We start from the raw sequence: 19543 nt of genomic DNA, 5'->3' as shown, positions 1-19543 counted from the left end.
AAGCGTCCATTTGGTTCCTATCCATCATTTAGCTGAGGAGGACCCCCTGAAACTCCCTCAAGGACCCCTGGGCCAGTAGCCCTGGGGGTCCCCGGACCCCACTTTGAGAAGCACTGCAATATCTAACCACGGGGTGATTACGCGTACCCGGTGTCGATTCGAATATTGTGAAATTAAGTGATTATCAAGTGGGCCAAAGTGGACCGGATTATGACTGTTGAAATAAAAGTTGGTGCAATCAAGTGAATGATGATGATCGCGGATTAAAAGGGATCAGAGAAAATGGGATATAAGCTTATTGGCGCACGTAGCCCACTAAAAGCGCATTTATTTCAACATGCAATTATTTCAACACAAACAGCAACACGTTTCAGTCTAGACTAAATAATCCTGAACAGCATTTCAGAGCAGCATCGCATCGGGATCATAAAGCTCAAGCCGTGCGTGAAGTGCAAAAATACTGCCTTTAAAAGATTCTGCCTTTAAAAGCTTCTTCAGATGCTCTTTGAAACGCACAGGTGACTCGGTTTCACAACAGAATTTTTTTTATTGCATTTTTTTTTTCAATATAGTCCTACTGCCTTTAAAAGCTTGTTCAGAGCTCTTTGAAGCGCACAGGTGAAATTAATCAAACACATTCACACTCACAATTAAACAGAGATTTGCATCTATTTATCGATATAAAATGATGCTCTTACCTGCCGTCAAAGTCTGCACTTGCTCCAAAGCAGCAGCTGTAGAACAACATCAACTTAATCCACAATTCCATGATTTGGACAAAGCGCGCACACAGCGTGCTTTAATTCCCCCCAAACCTAGGATGTCTAACCGGACTCCGCAGTAACAACTTACAACACACTTGTTCTATCAGGCTGCACAATGAAGGCGCACCGGCGTAAGAGCTGTGTTGGTGTTGTTACTGAAACTGATCATTTGCAATAAAAGGTACCAGAGAGAAACTATATAGAGTCCGTTGCGTGGAAGTGGCACCGCGCGTTTGTAGCGGAGTGGAGTGCACTCTGTCGGTCTGCAAGGGACCCCACAGCACAGCCACCCCTCTCTCTCAGTCGCTCGCTCGCTCTCTCTCTCTCTCTCTCTCTCTCTCTCTCTCTCTCTCTCTTTCTCTCTCTCTCGCTCTCTCTTCCTCCTCAGTCCTCTCTCTCTCTCTCTCTCTCTCCTCAGTCCTATCGCGCTCCCTCTTTCCTCAGTCCTCTCTCTCTCTCTCTCTCTCTCTCTCTCTCTCCTCATCCCCCTCTCTCTCCCTCCTCAGTCCCCTCTCTCCCTCTCTCTCTCCAAGTTCAGCAGGCTATCCAATGAATCGGCATCACTGCAGCGTGAGCAATGCCGCTGATAATGACTGCTTCTGGGTCTTTACCCAAAAGGAAGACCTTTGTTCTTCCAGGAAGGAGCTACTCAGATTGTGAACACACCCATAGAGCCGCGTGGTGATGCCATGCCATGATGCCTGGCATGCTCTGGAAATGCTTAATTGATTCTTGACTACAGCCTGCTGAGACATGCAAGGTGCACTGCCACCCAGGTAGATTCACACCTTCTGATTCCCCCGGCAAATCATATGCCACCAATGAGGACACACTCTGTAGTGTAGTAGTACCAGTGTGTTCAACTTCTGAAGGTCAAGCAAATGCATCTTCTATTTTGTACAGACTAGCCTACTATATTTAGCCAGCCTAAAGTTTGCCATTTTTCATGAATTCCCCTCACCATACACGTGGCCAAAACAACAAAGGGACTGGGAAATAGAGCAGTTTGACAGACAGTCTGTTGGCAGCTTGAGCTTGGCTGAAAAAAGAACCCCAGACCATATCAGGTTGTTTCTCAAATAATTCCAACTACATGAGTTGAGACAGATTTTTATTTCATTTATGAGATTCCAGTGACAGACTAATCCGGTTTTTCTTTTTGTTGTTTTTGGGGAGGGGGCACTTTAGATTATATTGGTAATGCTTAATTAAGAAGTAACTGTTTTAAACTATGTCTCTGTCATAAACTAATACAGCCTACTGAAAAACGTGTAGCCTACTGTATATTAATTCATGAAGTAATTACTTATAGTAGCAAATCACATTAAGTATTAATTATTTGTTAACAATGTTAATTAATACTGTATGTGTACTACAACAAATACTATTATTATTCATTCAACTACAATGCAATCACTGTCCTGAGGTCACCCTTCTTTCTTCACAGTAACCTGAGTGTAGACTATATTTAGCTCTCAATTTAGTTACATTTGTACTCTCAGAGTTAAATGAACACTCAGGATTTTAAACAGTTGCAAACAAAGCAACATAGGTATATCATTTCTTGTATGCCTGTGTTCAATAGAGCAGGGGTCTTCAACGTTTTTCAGGCCAAGGACCCCTTAGCAGAGAGTTCAATACAAGGCCAAAACACAGCAACGCATTGAGCTGCTATTTTTGGCGAATGTTCCCCTCCAGAATAGGTATGCTGGTTAAGTGTGTGTGTGTGTGTGTGTGTGTGTGTGTGTGTGTGTGTGTGTGCGTGCGTGCGTGCGTTTGATTGATTGAATACTTTATTAGCAGTTTGCAAAAAAAAACACAGGAAAGTACAGTTCAATACAAGGTCTGCTAAGAGGATTTTAAACCCAAGAACGCCTATGGCTTGTTTCCATTGGGGTCCTTTGTACTGTCCTGTGTGTGTGTGTGTGTGTGTGTGTGTGTGTGTGTGTGTGTGTGTGTGTGTGTGTGTGTGTGTGTTGTTCATCTGAAGATTGACTGTCTTCATGTGGCACTCACGAGCACTTCACATTCAAAGTATATATTGGATTGCATCCACTGTCTGTCCGGAGGCGGCAACACAAGAGCCGGTCTCATTACTTGTTGTGATGTGATGCACTATTACTAAGCACACCACACGCCTCTAGTATCCAGCTCAATCAATACATTCTTTTCTCCTCAGGTACTAAGAAAAGAAATCAAAGATAGGGAGTGACAGAGTGAGAGAGATCATCAACCAGCACCATGGTCACTACTAGACCATTGAATGACTATGGAATGTTACATGATTTCCAACTACACATCTGCTGTTCAGCGACCATTGTTGCATTTTTATGCATGGTGCTGTTTGTCCTGTAGTGCCCCTGTCGCTTGATTTGATACTAAATCTCAGCCGTGGCATATAGACAAAAGACCTTTTACTTTGCACAGGCACTAACCGGCTGGAGAATGTTGGAACCATTCGGGCTTAATTAAACAATTAATCACATTATTTTCCCTTTCACCACTGGAGTGACAGCTGCACTCCCACACTGATTAATGATTAAGAATGATCAATGAGGTTATGCGCTAAATATGCCAAACCACACCAGATTACCCACCTGTATTTGTTTAAATGCTCATAATGAATGCTGTGATATTTGGAACAATAAACACCTTGATTGTTGCTGTAAATAGACTGAGCAAGGCAGTGTTGACCTAGCATCTCTTTCTCTTCTTTTTTGAGGGCTCGTGCTGTAAATCAGCACCTTCACAACCCGGGGGCGTCAAAATCAAGGGCATCATAAATAAGGTTGCTATTTGGCCAAAGGGAAAATTCATCACAGCAGAGTAAGATTAAGGTCCACAAACACAAAGCAATGAGCTGTTGCAACCAACATGCCATTAACAATGTGAGAATAATGAAATAGTCTCCTTCAAGCTCATTATAGATGTAGTCCACTACTTCTCCCTTCCTCTACATCAGTGGTTCTCAACTTTTCAGGCCGTGACCCCCCAAAATAATCATATTGGAACTTGGGACCCCCCCACCCTGACAAGCACTTGGAACTGTACAGTAGGAGTTGAGGCATTACATTTTGGTTGACTCGGTTCCACAGATAAATACAGTATTGTGAAAATAGCTGATCTACAAGCTCACAACGTCTCGCAACGCCGTGACAATTTAGCTAATGTTCGACCAGTGTTGGCCAATGTTTCTATTTTTTTAAATTGATGTATTAAAAAGGTCTTAAAAATCCTTAAATTGTCACTTCACTGTCATCTGGGGGGTCCTGAACCACTGCTCTACATTGTATGGCTCAGAGCCTTGTAATGTTGGTCATCTCAAAAGTCAAAGCATCCTGCAGTTGCGTTGGGTTGCTCTGAATAAGGTGGTCTGATAACTGCTGAAATATGTACAATATGAACAATCCGCGTGAACAATACCGCAAGTTTTATTTGAGCAAACACCAAGTACAACTCTAATTCCCTTTATGAATGAATGGATGGTCGAATTGACTTCTCCACACTCCCTTCTGTGATGCAAATCTTTCCGCAGGGCCACCTATGGTAATCTCCCTTTCTCTCATGCCTTTATGCATGTCTGTCATGTGCACTTGGGCAGAGCCCAAAGGTATCACGGCCCCGAGAGGCAGGTGTTTCCTTTTGAAATAATCCTATCTCTTGGAAGGAGATGTCTCTCTAGCCATTCACCTCAGGATAGATTGGCTGCGCCGGCAGAATTCAGATGAGCTGAAGATTGGTTGAGCCTCTAATGCATCTCCTCTTCCAACCCCCCATCCCTCGTTTCAGTTGGAGGTGGTAGCAAGAGCGCTGTCTAGCCAGCACCCAGGTTTTTGCAAGCAGCTCGAAATATATATCATCAGGGTGACATCATAGAATTTTCAAGAGATTATGGTTTTGCACAATGACATTTCTAGGCTATTGGCATGGTGAAATCTCATTTCACCCACAATACAGCATAACAGTTCTTTGTTCATTCAGCATTCCGTGTTACCCATTCTGTAAGTGAGATTTTAACTAGCAGTACCCCATTAGTTGTTTTGAGTCATTTAAAGTATTGACTCAGTTCAGTGAGATACTGCTTTATAAGTAGTCATGAGGTAATTGTAATTTGACTGCAAACAACAAAGAATTTCTCTTTCTTTTCTGGGGACTTTTCATGATACTCACACATCAATACAGGTGTTCTACCTGTCATACAATAACCCTACATGCTTCAGAGAGGTTTTATGTCTTTCTCTTGCATTTTCATCATCTCACTGAGCTGTATTCAAGATCAAATGAAACAACTATCCTCTTGAGGAGAACATTATACTTTATTAACTAGTGAATGCACAACAAAGGCCAATTTTGTGTCAACCTTTATCTAGTTATGCCCTACATACTTCATCGTAGATGAATAGCAAAAATATCCGATCTACAAGCTCACAACGTGCAACACTGCGACGCGTTGTGAGCTTGTAGATTGCCTATTTTCACTATTATTGAAAATGAAAATCTTCATTTTCTTTCCCAAAGATTTTCAAACTTTTGAAGATGTGTCCAAAAAAGGGATTTCAGGGTTAAAGCCGTTAATTTCAGAGATATACAGTGTGAAATTATTCACTGAATACAGTATATTTTGAGATTTTTTGTGACTAGGGCTCACAACTGTGTGTCCAATCAGGCACTGTGACCTTACCCAACGTCTGGCATTCATGAAATATTCATTGCTGTTGAGTGTATTACAGTATGCATACATCATTCTCGCCCCTTTCCAGAAATAATCAGAGGCTTCCTGTCATGAACCATCGTGAATGCTATGAGTTACCTGTGGTGATCTTTGCTCCAATCAAATCTCTCCTTCCCACTCCCCGAATGTCGCTTTCTTTCTCCTCCTCTCCCTCTGTTTTCTTCCTCTGTTGCTGTGCATCCCTCTCTTTCTCTCTTCCACTGCTCTTTTTGCATTTTCTCACTCTCTCTCACACACACACACAGGCCCACAAACACTGAGACTCAAGGTGTGAATGCAAATACTGAAAATATCCTTTCTCAACATGAGGTGACAATGTATCTTGAGCAATGATTTTTTTCTCTCTTTTTTAAACTTCACTGCTGAGCTGTATCACACTAGTCTATTGCAGTGTTGGAGCAGGAAGAATGATTCCACAGTTTGTGCAAAGATGCTACATGTCTATATAGCAGTGGGTGAGATCAATAAGAGAGAACACGTAAACTAAGCGCTTTGACAAATAATGCATCATGAGAGAAACAATTCTCAAAAAGGACTCACTGTGCAGAGAGACACTGCTCATGGTGATGTCTGATTGTACGTAGCTGTCCTTCTTAGTTGCTCATAAATTGGGAGCCGAGGCGAATATTGCACTGGCCATGAAGCACAGACGCAATATATTTAATAGCACAATATTCAGCCTAACTTGTCTGAATCTCTGCAACATGCAGTCAATCCGCTGGTTGACTAGATTGATCTATAAACTCCTGTGTAAAAAATACTGTGTAAAAATACTTTTCATGTAGACTTGCAATACATAACTCAGAAATAACTAGAAAAAGTGCTCCTCAGAGCACAGGTCCTGGTGGTGCTATAATAGGCCAATGTGAAAAGGGTGCCATTTATTCTTAGGCCTTTCACAGCAATCGGACACTGCATTCATAATTTGAGGCATTTTGTTAAAAACGGACCAATTCTGCAAACTTTGGAAGCCAACCTTAGCCAATGGAATGATGATGGAATGATGATGGAATATGGGAAATCGGACAGATCCGGGTTGATCATATGACTACAGAGATACTGTGTACCGATTTGCATGACGTTTGGATAAAATCTGTATAGGAGTAATGTCAAAAAAAGGGTTTTGCACAAATCGGCCTCCTGGTGGCGCTATAACAGGCCCATGTGAAAAATTTGGGACAGAGGTTCTGAATTGGCATCGAAGGAGTGTGTGTGCACAGTTTCGCAGCGACCGGGCCAACAGTGCCGGAGATTAGCTGGTAACACACGGACAGAACACACACACACACACACACACACACACGGACGGACAGGGGGTAAAACATACTCTCTCGCCATGCCTTTCGGCCTGGCGGAGACAATAATAATAAATACCCTGTAACAATTTCAAAACAGTTATTTATATTGAAGAAATGCAAAAGAGGGAAGCCATGAATGGAGACTCTAATAATGACATAGACTGTCCTTTAAACAGAAGTTCACAGGTTTGATCTCAGCATGCAGCAAATGTGTATTAATCAACAGCCATGTGTTCTGTTGACGTGTCCTTGAGCAAGACACTGTGAGCACCATGCTGTACCTCACTTTCTCTGGGTAACAGCATCAACTATTGCTTCATTTATACTCTGACGTATGACGTGTTCACTCGTCGAAAATAGACAATCTATAGCGTTGCATCAGCTTTTTTCGGCGAACAACACCGCTGTACAACAAAGTATAAATCCGGCTTAAATGCCTGAAATGTAAACGTAATTATTTAAAAAATTGCCTCATTCTTGGCACTGTTATCACACAGCCTGGAGCCATAAAACTTGGCAGCTTCGTCACACTGTAATCGTACTGATGATACTCAGACAGTGGATCCTTCTCTCTCCCAATGGACTGCTTAGCAGTACATGCCAGTTGATTCTCTTGCAGGGGTGTTCTCTCGGGCCCTGCCCACCAGCATGCTGTTCTTTGGGGAGCAGCTCTCGGGTACCATGGTCATCACCTGTACTGAGTACCCATAAGCCTCTGCTGCCCAGGAACGATCTAAATCTACTAGGCCCATACACTGCTTACCTGGAAGAGGGAGAAAGGCGGGGGGGGGGGGATAAGGGAGAAAGGAATACAATGAGAGAGGTAGAGCCACTGCCCCCCCTACCACAGGTGGAGCTCAGGCTTGATCAGGCTCTAGTGAATACCTTCCACTTTCATGGTGGGATACATACAATAATGTATACTGTAGATATTCAGATAAGAAATTCACAGAGGTGGAAAACATTCACCACCTTGGTGGCTTTTTTATTCCGAATCAACTATACTGTATTGTCACATCACAGATTTACGGGTGTAAACAACTGAAGAACCTGAAGAACCTTACCCAGGGCAAATAAGGTGATGTGTGTATGTGATAAAATATGTTACCAACTGAGTAAATAACACAATGTAAAATCAAATGAACTATCTTTTTTTTGTTTCTTGCCAACATGAAATATTGACCATTTGAGAGTACAAAATAGCTGCCGACTCACCAACAAAAAGGTTGCCGTCTGACATGAAAGCAAAGCATGAGTTCTATTGTCATTATAAATCATTTTCAGACCTTTTGCCTAACTCTAGTTGTCATTATAAATCATTTTCAGACCTTTTGCCTGCAAAATAATCATGTTCCCGAGGACAGAAAGATCTGTGTTTTGGAAACACTGACTGTTGAATTATTGCCCAGGTGAATAGTTATTTTGTTTCCTTTGGAAACACATTTGCCTACTTGTAACCATTCCCTTGATTTTGTTCATACACATGCTTCTAGCACCGACATACCAGGCTCCCAATTATATTTCTTTTATCTCAATTTAAAGTATGCTCTGCCTTTTTATTTCAAGATGGCTTTTTATGCTTTATTGATGGGAATGACGGATATGCATAATATATAGTCACACACTGTCTATTTGAAAAAGGTTTGTCAGACTGTCTGGTGTAGCTCTAAATTGAGCACTGAGAATGTTAAATCCAGAAATGTGTTTTTTTAAGCGCTCAATCAGAGCACATCTCCTGCCTTGGCGGCACCAAATAACACATTATCAAAGCCCTGAAGGGTATGAGGAATGTTTATTCATGCATGCAGAAATTCACCTTCAGATGTTCAATCTGTTAAAACTAGGTGTTACATTCATTACCGCACTTGTACAGTGCAACGTGGGGCAGGTAACGTGCTGCAGTTTACAGTGGTGTAAAGTAACTAAGTACATGTACTCAAGTACTGTACTTAATATTTACTTTACTGGAGTATTTCCAATTTGCAGTACCTTTACTTCTACTCCACTACATTTCAGAGGCAAATATTGTACTTTTACTTCACTACAATTATTTGAAAACTTAAGTTACTAGTTACTTTGTAGATTTTGATTATTATTACAAAACATACATTAACCACTTCAGCCCTATATACATTTTGATGCGACGCATTGTGAGCTTGTAGATCTGCTATTTTCAAAAGATTTTTATACATCTATCTATCTATCTATCTATATATACATTTCTAAACCCAAAACCCCAAAAAAAACCCTGCCACTGTGTGGGACTAAACACAAAAACAACATATCAATGTCAACAAAAACAACATATCAATGTCACTAACAAGACACGCCACAACGTGCAGAATTACTACGCGCAGTCTGTAGGCCACTTCATACTGCTCAGCACACATCTGCCCCCTCGCAGCATAATTAATTGCGGCCAACACAAACTCACAACATTACAGTCGGCCATGTTGTTCCTTAGCGTCATCGCCGACCACCGCCCAACGAGACCCAAGTGAGGTCAGACAACACACTCCATATTTGGGCATAGCTCCATTGGGAACATCTCCTATTATGGCTTTATATATTACTCCATATTTGGGCATAGCTCCATTGGGAACATCTCCTATTATGGCTTTATATATTATAGAGACCAACAAACACAAAGCACCGCGCAGCGGATAGGGGGGAGGGGCGCGCAGCGCCCCGACCCTCTATTTTATACATTTGAAAACGTGTGAAATGGGACATTCTGCATAATGAGTACTTTCCACTTTTGGTACTTTAAGTACATTTTGATACCAATACTTTTGTACTTTTACCCAAGTAAATGTTTTATTCCGGACGTTTACTTGTAACAGAGTATTTCTACATTGCTGTATTGTTCCTTTCCTTAAGTAAAAAATGTGAGTACTTTTTCCACCACTGGCAGTTTATATATTTTCGGTACGTTTTGTCTATGAACATGCACTGTGTTTCATGCCTTGCTACAAATCAAATTTCCCATTTTGGGATGGGGATAAAGTCTTGTAAAAATCTGAGCTTCGGTCTGCAGTGCGACTCAGACATAGATTTGCAGGCATGCTGTTAGGTGATGACGTCAAAGATGGTTTGAAGTTGCTAGTGGGAGAGGTTTTCCTGCCATCCTGTTAACCAATATTGCAGACACTGCTTGCGGCTGGTGGGTGTGAAGCACGTCTCGTCTGAGAGTACTCCAAAATGATCAGACATGGGAGAGAGGCTCCTCAGATTCAAAGGGTTGACTTTGACTGTCATGCCCAACTTTGACTGTCATGCCAAAATTTGACTATCGGGCCAAACACTCGCTACACAATAAATACACTATATGCATACAGAGAGCCTACTCTCCTCGGTGGGAACCCTCACCTTTTGTGTAAAATTCACTTTTTGGCCATAAAATAAAATATTCCATCGGACTGAGACATTTTTTTGTTACTCCAGTGTGCCACCTACAGATCTGGTCAATGGAATTGTTCAATTGTCAACAGCTTTAAGGAGAACCAACGCAATAGACCAGAGCTACCAGCCATCCATCCATCGCCCGCTAACAAGACTAAAAAGGAGGTGAGGTGAAATGTTAAGATCATGAGACAATACAATACCTATGATTCGTCTTTCAGGAGGCAATTGGACAGCAGTCTGGTCTGCAAACCGGCATAGGATCATGTGTTCCTGACCCAAAGGAAAGAAGAGAGTGGATGTCATTCTCAGTCTCATTCCAGTGATTAAGGAATATGGCCATTTCTGACTGGCATTCTCTTTGGTCTCATGCACACAAAAATAGAAATTTGTAATTGGAATAGGAACAAGCAGATTCATTATCCGGCAAATTAACACAGTAGCTCTCAATGTCCCTGTGTTTATTTATTTCTGTGAAACATGTTTGGCATATTTGCTCTAGAAGTTCCACGGTTGCTTTCATCACAGAGAGCCCAGCTAACGTACCAATCAAGTCAATTCCACACTGCACTCTTGAAAATATAGCTGAGCTCTCCTGTTCCCTTCTCCTAGCACTTCAGTCTTATACAATATGTGTTTAATATCATATGTTGTATTATGTGGGCACTTTAGCCATGTACCTTCTCCTCACTACTGATTGCTTTTAATGTTGACCTAGGAACCTCTTCTGTTATACATGTATGGCCTTGTTGCTGTTTTGACATGCTAAAAGCAAAGCAAAGCATCACAATATCTACCTGGGGCCAAGTGGGCCACACAGCCAAGAAAAAGTAGTTCTCTGCATACAGTTGTTTTAAAAAGCGTTATTCTGCCACGGTGCTTGTAACAAGTGACCCTGGAGAGCACCTCCTCATCTCCTACATGTTCCTGCGGTAATTGATTCCATTCCTCTCTGCGAGGGGTCAACAGTGAGTGCAAGGCCGTGGTTGCAGGTGCAGTGACTTCACACTAAGCACCAATATCTCACGTTGTTAGCCCCCTTTTGTTCCGACTAGAGGCCATTTGTCACCACAGCAACAGTCTACCATAAAGAAACGGAGCAGATTGAGTGCAATGGAAACTGTATAGATACAGTAGAAGTGGGGCTTTGACAGCAGGTACCAAAAGGAAATGACAGCCGAGAGGACGAGATAAGGGAGATTTAAAGAGCTTCCGTCACAATCGTTGGGCAATGAGTCTGCTTGCTCAATGAAATATAGATTTCTCATTTTCTTATCAGAGTTAATGTTAGAGTATATATTTCCAGATGGCAATCATGGTAATTAAGAGTTCAGTCTCTCTAGTTCCTCTTTTGGACAGATGGTTACACGCAACAGACAGCACTTTGTCAAACTGTCAAGTATCTCTTCATTACTTCAAAACATAATTTATTCAAATAGGCAGAACTGGATCCAATCATTCCTTTTCTATATATCTGAGACCAAACTTCAGATAGATATTCAAGGTGAGCCAGTGTTGTCACCTATCAACTACTAGATCACGGTGTGTAGACAAGGTCCCATAGCAACCATTTTACAAATTTCCTCCAAGGATTGCAGTTGCAGACAAGTTCCATACATCACTAATGGGCTGCTCCTCCCCACTGCCCATCTCTCCCGCCCTGGGGTTCAATCTTGTGTCTATGCCGAGTAAAAACAGATTATTAGACTGGAGGGTGTACGTGTGTAAGTGTGTAAGCCTCCAACTTGTGGTTCCTTTGTTCCCAGGACAGATACTGTATCAGAGCATTGTGGTCCCATGGGGCCAGTAATTGTATATCCCTCTCCAATGAGAAATGCAGAGAGTAAAACAAAAGTTTTGATACATACTAGATAGGCTTAAAAGGAACAGCAATGCATACCCATAGTTAGGCCAGCAAAATTATGATTTTAATGATAATCCTGGTTCCTGTGCTGAATATTGTGTTATTATTATTCACAATCTGCCTCAGGGAAAAATGTAGCTAATTGGAATTTTTGCATTTATAATCCTCCTGACCATTTTTGACAACCAAGTTCTGTGCCACTATTTAAACCATCTATAGCACATAGTCTAAGTGCATGGTGCAAACGCATTTAGGGCACGTCCAACTTTTGCTGGTTAAACGGTGCATAATCTGGGCGCAAATCAAAGTGCAAAGGGATTGGTTTAGTCTTTTAATAAGTCATTGTTTTTGGTATAATTACATTTTTATGTCACTTTTGTGTAAGTGGAAAGACTGGCTAAAGGTAGCCTGGCATGGCCAGACTAATATCACTGCGTAGATATTAGTCTGGAATCTCTGTGTGGAACCTGCATTTTCGAGGGCCAAATTAAAAAAATGCCTCTGGTGACAAACCCGCCCCATATTTGCATACTGGGCTCTGATTGGGCCCTCACAACTTCGGAGGGAGAGAAATAAAATCTCTATTGAGGGGCCAGACCTAATCTGCCAAGGGCACATTTTCTTTGCAGTGGCAGATTTGTCTGGAACCAGGCTAGGCTAAAGGTGGCGCTGGAGGAAAGGCCATGGGGTCATCTAAATTCATCCTGGCTGAGCACAGCAAGTGTTCAAGGCCCATTAGACTTTTAGCTAGTGTTTTTCTATTTTTATTTATTTATTTAGGGTAGCCCATTATTTTGCACCCCCTTTTTTCTCCCCAATTTCTGTGTTGTCACTGTTGTATCCCACTGACTCACCTTCCAGTGAAGGCCTTCGTCCCATTCCTCCCGCCCAACACTCCCCACTGACAGGTGCCGCCCTCGCCCATAGGAGTACGCGCAATGACCAATATCACGCTCCCCGCCTGGCTTCCCTCCTCCGAACACAGGCCAATTGTGTTGTCCGGAAGCATCACGGTGGTTTTGAACCCACAAACCTCCAAGGTGGTGGACAGGGACTTTACCGTTGCGCCACCAGAGCAGTGGCGTTTGGTGGATTCTAACGTTGACCGGGCCAGAACCGGGCCAGGGGGGGGGAAACCGGTTTGACGGCTAAACTGGTTTCCTATTGGCCACTCATTAACAATTCGGCCGAATGCCAATGAGCCCCATTTGAAAACAAAGGCGACTTTCTGTGGTCGGCTACAACAGAATAGGGTGAGGGGCTGCTAATGTTGATTTTTAGTTTTTTCCCCTGGCGGATCTTGCCCCTACACAGGGTCTACAGACCGGGCCATGGCCTCGTTGGCCCCAATGACGATACGCGCCTGCACCAGAGAGCTTGAGATATTGAGTTTAAAAGCGCAGAACTTTGGCACACCTATAGGTCAACAGATGAAAGATCGTCACAGAGGACCATGGGCCGACTATCATAGATCTCAGAATCCACATAGAAATGACGTGGCTCCAATGTGGATCTCATACTTGGCTCCAATGAAGAAAAGAACCAGCCTGTGACATCAGTCATCTATGACAGATCTATGATGTACGACTAAAAATTTGGACAAGGTATTCATTGTGATCACAGACCTTCTCAGTTACCTGAAAAATGTATGTGAAAAAATGTACACAAATGTTGTTCCCAATAGAAAAATGTTTCAATAATTGCAAATGCAGAAGACCATGAGATATCATGTGTGCAAGTGGCAATTTTTAGCAAAGTATGCTCCTAGAGGAATTAGTCATGATCTCTGCAGCATGAAGCTGCACACCAAATTCCATGGCTATCAAGCCAGTAGTTTTTGACAGTCTAAACAATGAAGTCTGTGTTTCTGTTAGTTTAGAATAACAATATAAAACACTTTGCTGTCACTGTTCAACTGTCAAATTAGTTATTTGGGGCCAGTTAGCAAGGTATAGACATCTTTATTTTATTTTTTAATATGCACCAAAATATTGTGTTTTCCTAGGTGTTGATGCTTTTCTCCCTCCCTGAAAAGTACAATTTTGCAGTGTCTATCATTCAGGTGTATTCCAAGCATATGGTGCGATAACAATTTGATTAGTACTGCTCAGAATCCATTATGCTCTAGTTAATGCAGGAGCCTCTTGATACATTAAAATTAGTGAGGGGAAAAACGGTAGTAAGGGAGATCAAACGGAAAGTAAGACTGCATGGTGAACAAGATGCGTTTCAAGACAGGTTGTGACCCTGGACGGGAAAGCTTCTTTGGTATCAGCAAGAAACACATTTGTGAATGTGCAAGACCTTCATCAAAATACTAAATTACTAAATTAAATTTTCGGTTTGGTACTTTGTGGCTCCGATAAAATAGATATATAAAGACATACCTTATAACTGAGACTCTCCTGGAACCTTTTGCTGTAAAAAAGGAGAAGAAAGTAAGTAAAAGAAAAAGACAGAAGAGAAAAGTATAGATGTTTTGCAGTCACAGTCTAATGGTTCTTTGAATATCAGAAGATGGAATATTTTCTGCATAATTTGTCTTAAGGCTACTGCACGTTATGTACTGTATTGTGTCTATCCTCTACTTGAGAAACCGTCTTGATAAAGAAACTGGCTATATTTATCACAATAGACCTGTAATGCTTAGCAAACACGAACAACATCCATGTCTTCTAGAAATTGCTCTTTTTCCTCCCAGGGAATAGAAAATCGTTATTAGTTAAGGTCTTTTCCTGTGGCATGAGAAACAGACACGTTTTTTTGTGGCGTTAAAGAGTAGCTAGGACATTGACATTTTTGTGCAACTCATTAAAAACAAGGACTAAGATGGCTTGGAAAAGGGTCACAGGGAAGCTCTTAATGTTTAACTTTAACCATTTAGGCCATTTGCTATCAGGGCTACCATCTGTGTGGAGAGATGGGCAGTTTCACAACTTGTAAAAAATATTATGCTGGAAACTGCTTGGAGTGGAATGTTTACACCTGTAGAGTCTTCTCCCTCGTAAGAGTCTGTGGAACATGACCTGAGGGGTGAAACACTAAAAGTAGCAGCAGGAACGAAGATTGACACAGTCAGGTGCGCTAAGGCCCTACCGCACATACTGTAAGATTTGCCCGCAAGAAAAGCTTTTTTTGAGGTCATCCTTTTTCTTTTCTTTTTTTATTCCTTTGCGGAGATGCAGGTTGGGAATGGTTTTGGGTGAGGGTTGAGTGTTAAGTGCTGTGTGAAAAGGTAGTAGTGGCAACGTTGACAGGTTACCAGAAATACCCATTTTATGTTTGAGTTATATTTAGAAAAACATCATATTTTAGATCAGCCAATAAATACATAAAATTAAAGCTAACAATATACATATTTTAAAAAAGTTCTGTGGCCTACTGGCAGTGTGTTCCATAAATATGACACTAATCGGTTCAGCGGTTTGCGACGATTAGCTCTGAACACACACGGCTTTCTTTCTCTCACTTGTTTTTTAACAGTATGGATACTCATTTAGATTGACATGTCGGCATCTTATAAATGTCACACTCATGCCACAGTCCTATTGTTAACAGAGTGCTGCCATGACTACAGAAACAACACCATTAGCAAACAGCGCCGTCTCTTCTACCCTCCAGTGCTATTCCACTCAGGTCAAATTTCAGTCTATGACATCATCGTTTAGACTTTAGAGGTCAAATTAGATGGTTCCTCCTCAGCAGAATGTAACTATTTAAAGGCCATTTCAGTCATAATGCACTTGAGATTAATTTGCTCTTTAGTGTTACTTCCTCTCCAGTGAGTTTGACTAAATTCTGCAATTGATTCAATATTTGGGTGTAATGCCTTTTTATCTTCTATCTTTCCAGGAATCTATGTCTGTTTCAGTATCCATCTGCCTGCCAAATATGGAGATGCCTGAGGTCATAGTACAAAAGGGTACTGCACAAGTGATTTGTACTCCAGACAAAAGTATTATTACTGTACAATTAGTAATAGAGTAAAATGGAACTGAATGAATATATTCCTTGCAGTATTTCACAGCCAGGCTTTGAGCCATTCTTGATCGTATTTTCTATTTTCATCATGTTACTGGGCTGTGAGTCACATCCTGATAGCCTCACCGAATGGATGAATTCAACTGTCAAAATGCTACCGCACAATGGTTTAGAGTCTGGTGGGTATGCGTGACGCATTTCACCTTTAAAAGCAGTTCCAAGGATGTCGCACAGCCAACGACCTTGTCTAAATGGCATGCTTTCAAATTTGTCTTATGATGGTAGTCACACTCTCTCTCCTTCCTGACTATCTATTGTCGAAAGTCAAATCGTTTTCTCTTTTTGGAAATAATAAGGCTGTGAGTAACTGCAGGTGTTTGCTGGACTGGTGGTGATCAGACAACTAATGAACAAAGGTGTGTGTGTGTGTGTGTGTGTGTGTGTGTGTGTGTGTGTGTGTGTGTGTGTGTGTGTGTGTGTGTGTGTGTGTGTGTGTGTGTGTGTGTGTGTGTGTGTGTGTGTGTGTGTGTGTGTGTGGGTGTGCATGCGTGTGTGGGTAAGTTCAATATTAAATTAGTACTGTAAGTAGAATGTGTTTGCATGGAAATGAGTAGGTTTATGTGTATGTGTGAGAAAGACAGATAAAGAGAAGGAGAGACAGTCGAGAGAGATGGAGAGAGAGAGAGATAGAAAGAATGAGTGGGAGAAAGTGGGAGACGTGGAGGGAGGGAGAGAGAAAGAGAGAGAGAGAGAAAGGTAAAGAACCAGAGGGTGAAAGGATGATGGAAAGAGAGGAGACTAATGAGCATGTGAGAGGAGACAGACGGAGCATGAGAGGAGAAGGTCCAGAACAGTCAGAGACGCAGCAGGAAAGAACACAGGTCAAAGAGACCACCAGAGAAAAGTACAGTACTGATTTAATTGAACTGAGAGTGTAGAAATAGACCCGAGGGCGCAATTTGCCGTGTAGTGAAATGGAACAAAACATCGCACCACTGAAATTAAGATTGGTACACAGTAAAATCGTTGTGAAGTTAACTCAGAGAGTGTACAAATGTAGCTGGTATGGACACACATGTTGGTCAGTGGTAAACCTGAGGTTATAACACAATTAATATTGACAACACACAACAGATGTTATAATTCTGACAACAGTAAGCTGATTGGCACCAACAGTTCAAGCAATGCCTGAGAGGGCCTTATTCTGAAATATATGTTATTACATGGTATACAATCTATCAGGTTTAGGTCTTATTAAGTACGACTGTTGGCTGTTCTTGTTTTCTTCCCTATACTGTATCATAAACGTATCTTTCAAATCTTGATTGATGTATGAAATTCTATGATCTGGTTAAAATATGAAGCAGCTGTACCACTATGTAAGTCTACAGCACATTGTGCATTTCAATACACACACAGGGTGACATTTGTGAGTGTGACACATAGCTTAACAGTCGAAAACTGACTTTCTTTGTCTGTTCTTATGTCTGAGGGTGTTGTTCACGCGCTGTGCAGGGAGTACAGACAGCGCGCTGCAGCGTGCGACAGCTCCCAGATGGTGTGTATCAAGGCCAACTTAGAGCAATTTCATTCATTGCTTTCATGTCCACCTGCACTTGTGTGACGGATGTGTATCTCACTGCATTTTTTTTGGTTGTGTGTGTGTTTGTAGTATCTATTATAGATAATAGTCTCTATTCGAGCCTAGATTAATATGCTTAAACGTTGGCAGGGATATAGAAAAAAACGAAAATATACAGTGCTGCCACTGCTGCCATCTACAGGTTGAAATTGCCACCTTGCTGTATCCTCTTGTCCTCCCTGTCGTAAATCTTTTGAAATGTTGGGAACAATTTCACCTACAGTTAAATGCCTAACATGGTGATGCCAGTTTGAAAGTGATTAAGAGTGCTGTGTGGAGAGCAATGACAGACCTCCTGGGGAAGGAGAACTTGACAGTGTTCTGAATGAATCCGTAGCAACAGGGGCTGACCACAAAGGATGCTCCAGCCTGGATACAGTGTCCTACCACCATGTCTGTCGCAACACCACACGCGTGAAGGGCCACCTGTAAAACAACATTTATTGAGTACATACTAACTGATTGAGTGACATACACAGGAACACGCAGGTAGAGACAAAACCAATAGGACATACATAGACATAAAGACATGTCTATGTATGTATATTTAGGAGTGTGTTTGTTGTACAGACACAAGCACAGACAGGCAGATAGACATAGATACTACGCATGAACGCATGCACGCACACGCACACACACACACACGCTTTTTACTGTCAAATGTCTCCGTGTAAATACATCTTTGCCACCAATTGCAAACAAAAACATTTTAAAACCACATAATCACTCCCATCGTTTCCCTATTCTAGGGCTGCAGATTAAAAATGCATACAGGCTTTCAAAAGTTGTGGACATAAGGAGTTAGGACAAAATGCTGAGCTGAGGGACGGATGCCTCAGGCTTCCCATTGAGCAGGGGAAACTGTGTGTGACGATGGCTATGTGGCCATTAGCCCTGGAGTCCTTAGATATTGGTAGATGGAGAGGCAGAGAAAACAGCCTACGGCTATCTGTATGTTTTGCAGCTGAATTTACCAAGCAATGTTATTAGATGTCTCAGTCTCTAGGAGGGAGCTCCAACTATCCAAGGAATACAGTCAGAAGTGAAGACTAACAGCTGAACACAAATCCAACAATTCCGTTGTAATTTATACAATGAGCAAGTTTTGATCATTCTTGATCATTTACATGATGAAAGACTTGAGGGATGTGATACAATTCCATGTGGCAGTTGCAAACTCCCAAGGAAAAATGACTATCTTCTTCATACAACATCTGATTTGTTTTAGGAGTGTGTTTGTTGTACAGGATTCAAACACACTTATCAGTCATAATAATCAGTCAATCATGTTCAATTATCAAACAAATCAAATGTGACCTCATCAGCTAGCCAAACATTGCCATTCTTATTGATTAAAAGGCTGGGACCTGTTGAATGACTGTTGAATAAAATGTGTTCATTGGGAAGTTTAAAAAGCAAATAGAATACACACATCACTTGTCCGGGTGCAGGGTTCAGATACTGTATGACCATAAAGAAGAATAGAACCAGCACACTCGCTCCAATAAAACAACGACAACATTTCGAGCCTGGGCTCTTCATCAGGTCAAACCCACAGTTTGGCCTGACGAAAAGCCCAGGCTCGAAAACACTGCCAAATACATTTTACTGGAGCATAGGAGTGTGTGGGCTTTCTTCATTGTGAAGTTTACCTGGGTCATTGGCACGTATGCGTGCACACACACACACACACACACACACACACACACACACACACACACACACACACACACACACACACACACACACACACACACACACACACACACACACACACACACACACACACACACACACACACACACACACACACACACACACTACACACACGTACAGTACACACACACACACACACACAAA

At 41.8% G+C, this 19543-nt stretch overlaps 3 protein-coding genes across 6 annotated transcripts in view; 1 reads left to right on the top strand and 2 right to left on the bottom strand.

The window, feature by feature from the left end:
- npnta (nephronectin a) overlaps nucleotides 1-19543 on the bottom strand; it is a 491735-nt gene that overhangs the window by 105188 nt on the left and 367004 nt on the right. The window contains exon 2 of one of the 4 annotated variants that reach the window (XM_084078173.1): nucleotides 699-1060. In XM_084078173.1, coding sequence (XP_083934299.1) covers nucleotides 699-769 — 71 coding nt within the window. In that variant the 5' untranslated portion in view covers nucleotides 770-1060. Of the gene's footprint in view, nucleotides 1-698; nucleotides 1180-19543 lie in introns of those variants that run through there. The other 3 variants (XM_084078174.1, XM_084078175.1, XM_084078176.1) reach the window with 3 other exon arrangements.
- Nucleotides 1-19543, top strand: part of dkk2 (dickkopf WNT signaling pathway inhibitor 2) — a 413162-nt gene that overhangs the window by 315326 nt on the left and 78293 nt on the right. The gene's annotated exons all lie outside the window — the stretch shown is intronic.
- gstcd (glutathione S-transferase, C-terminal domain containing) overlaps nucleotides 6901-19543 on the bottom strand; it is a 70392-nt gene continuing 57749 nt past the window's right edge. The window contains exons 9-12 of the mRNA XM_084076890.1: nucleotides 17976-18109; nucleotides 14448-14478; nucleotides 10400-10469; nucleotides 6901-7557 (exon numbers count right to left, since the gene is read on the bottom strand). Coding sequence (XP_083933016.1) covers nucleotides 7382-7557; nucleotides 10400-10469; nucleotides 14448-14478; nucleotides 17976-18109 — 411 coding nt within the window. The 3' untranslated portion in view covers nucleotides 6901-7381. The remainder of the gene's footprint in view (nucleotides 7558-10399; nucleotides 10470-14447; nucleotides 14479-17975; nucleotides 18110-19543) is intronic.

The sequence above is a fragment of the Gymnoscopelus microlampas genome (genome assembly GCF_963454915.1).
Source record: "Gymnoscopelus microlampas genome assembly, chromosome: 2".
NCBI classification, from domain to species: domain Eukaryota; kingdom Metazoa; phylum Chordata; class Actinopteri; order Myctophiformes; family Myctophidae; genus Gymnoscopelus; species Gymnoscopelus microlampas.
This window is presented reverse-complemented; position numbering and strand designations above follow the sequence as displayed.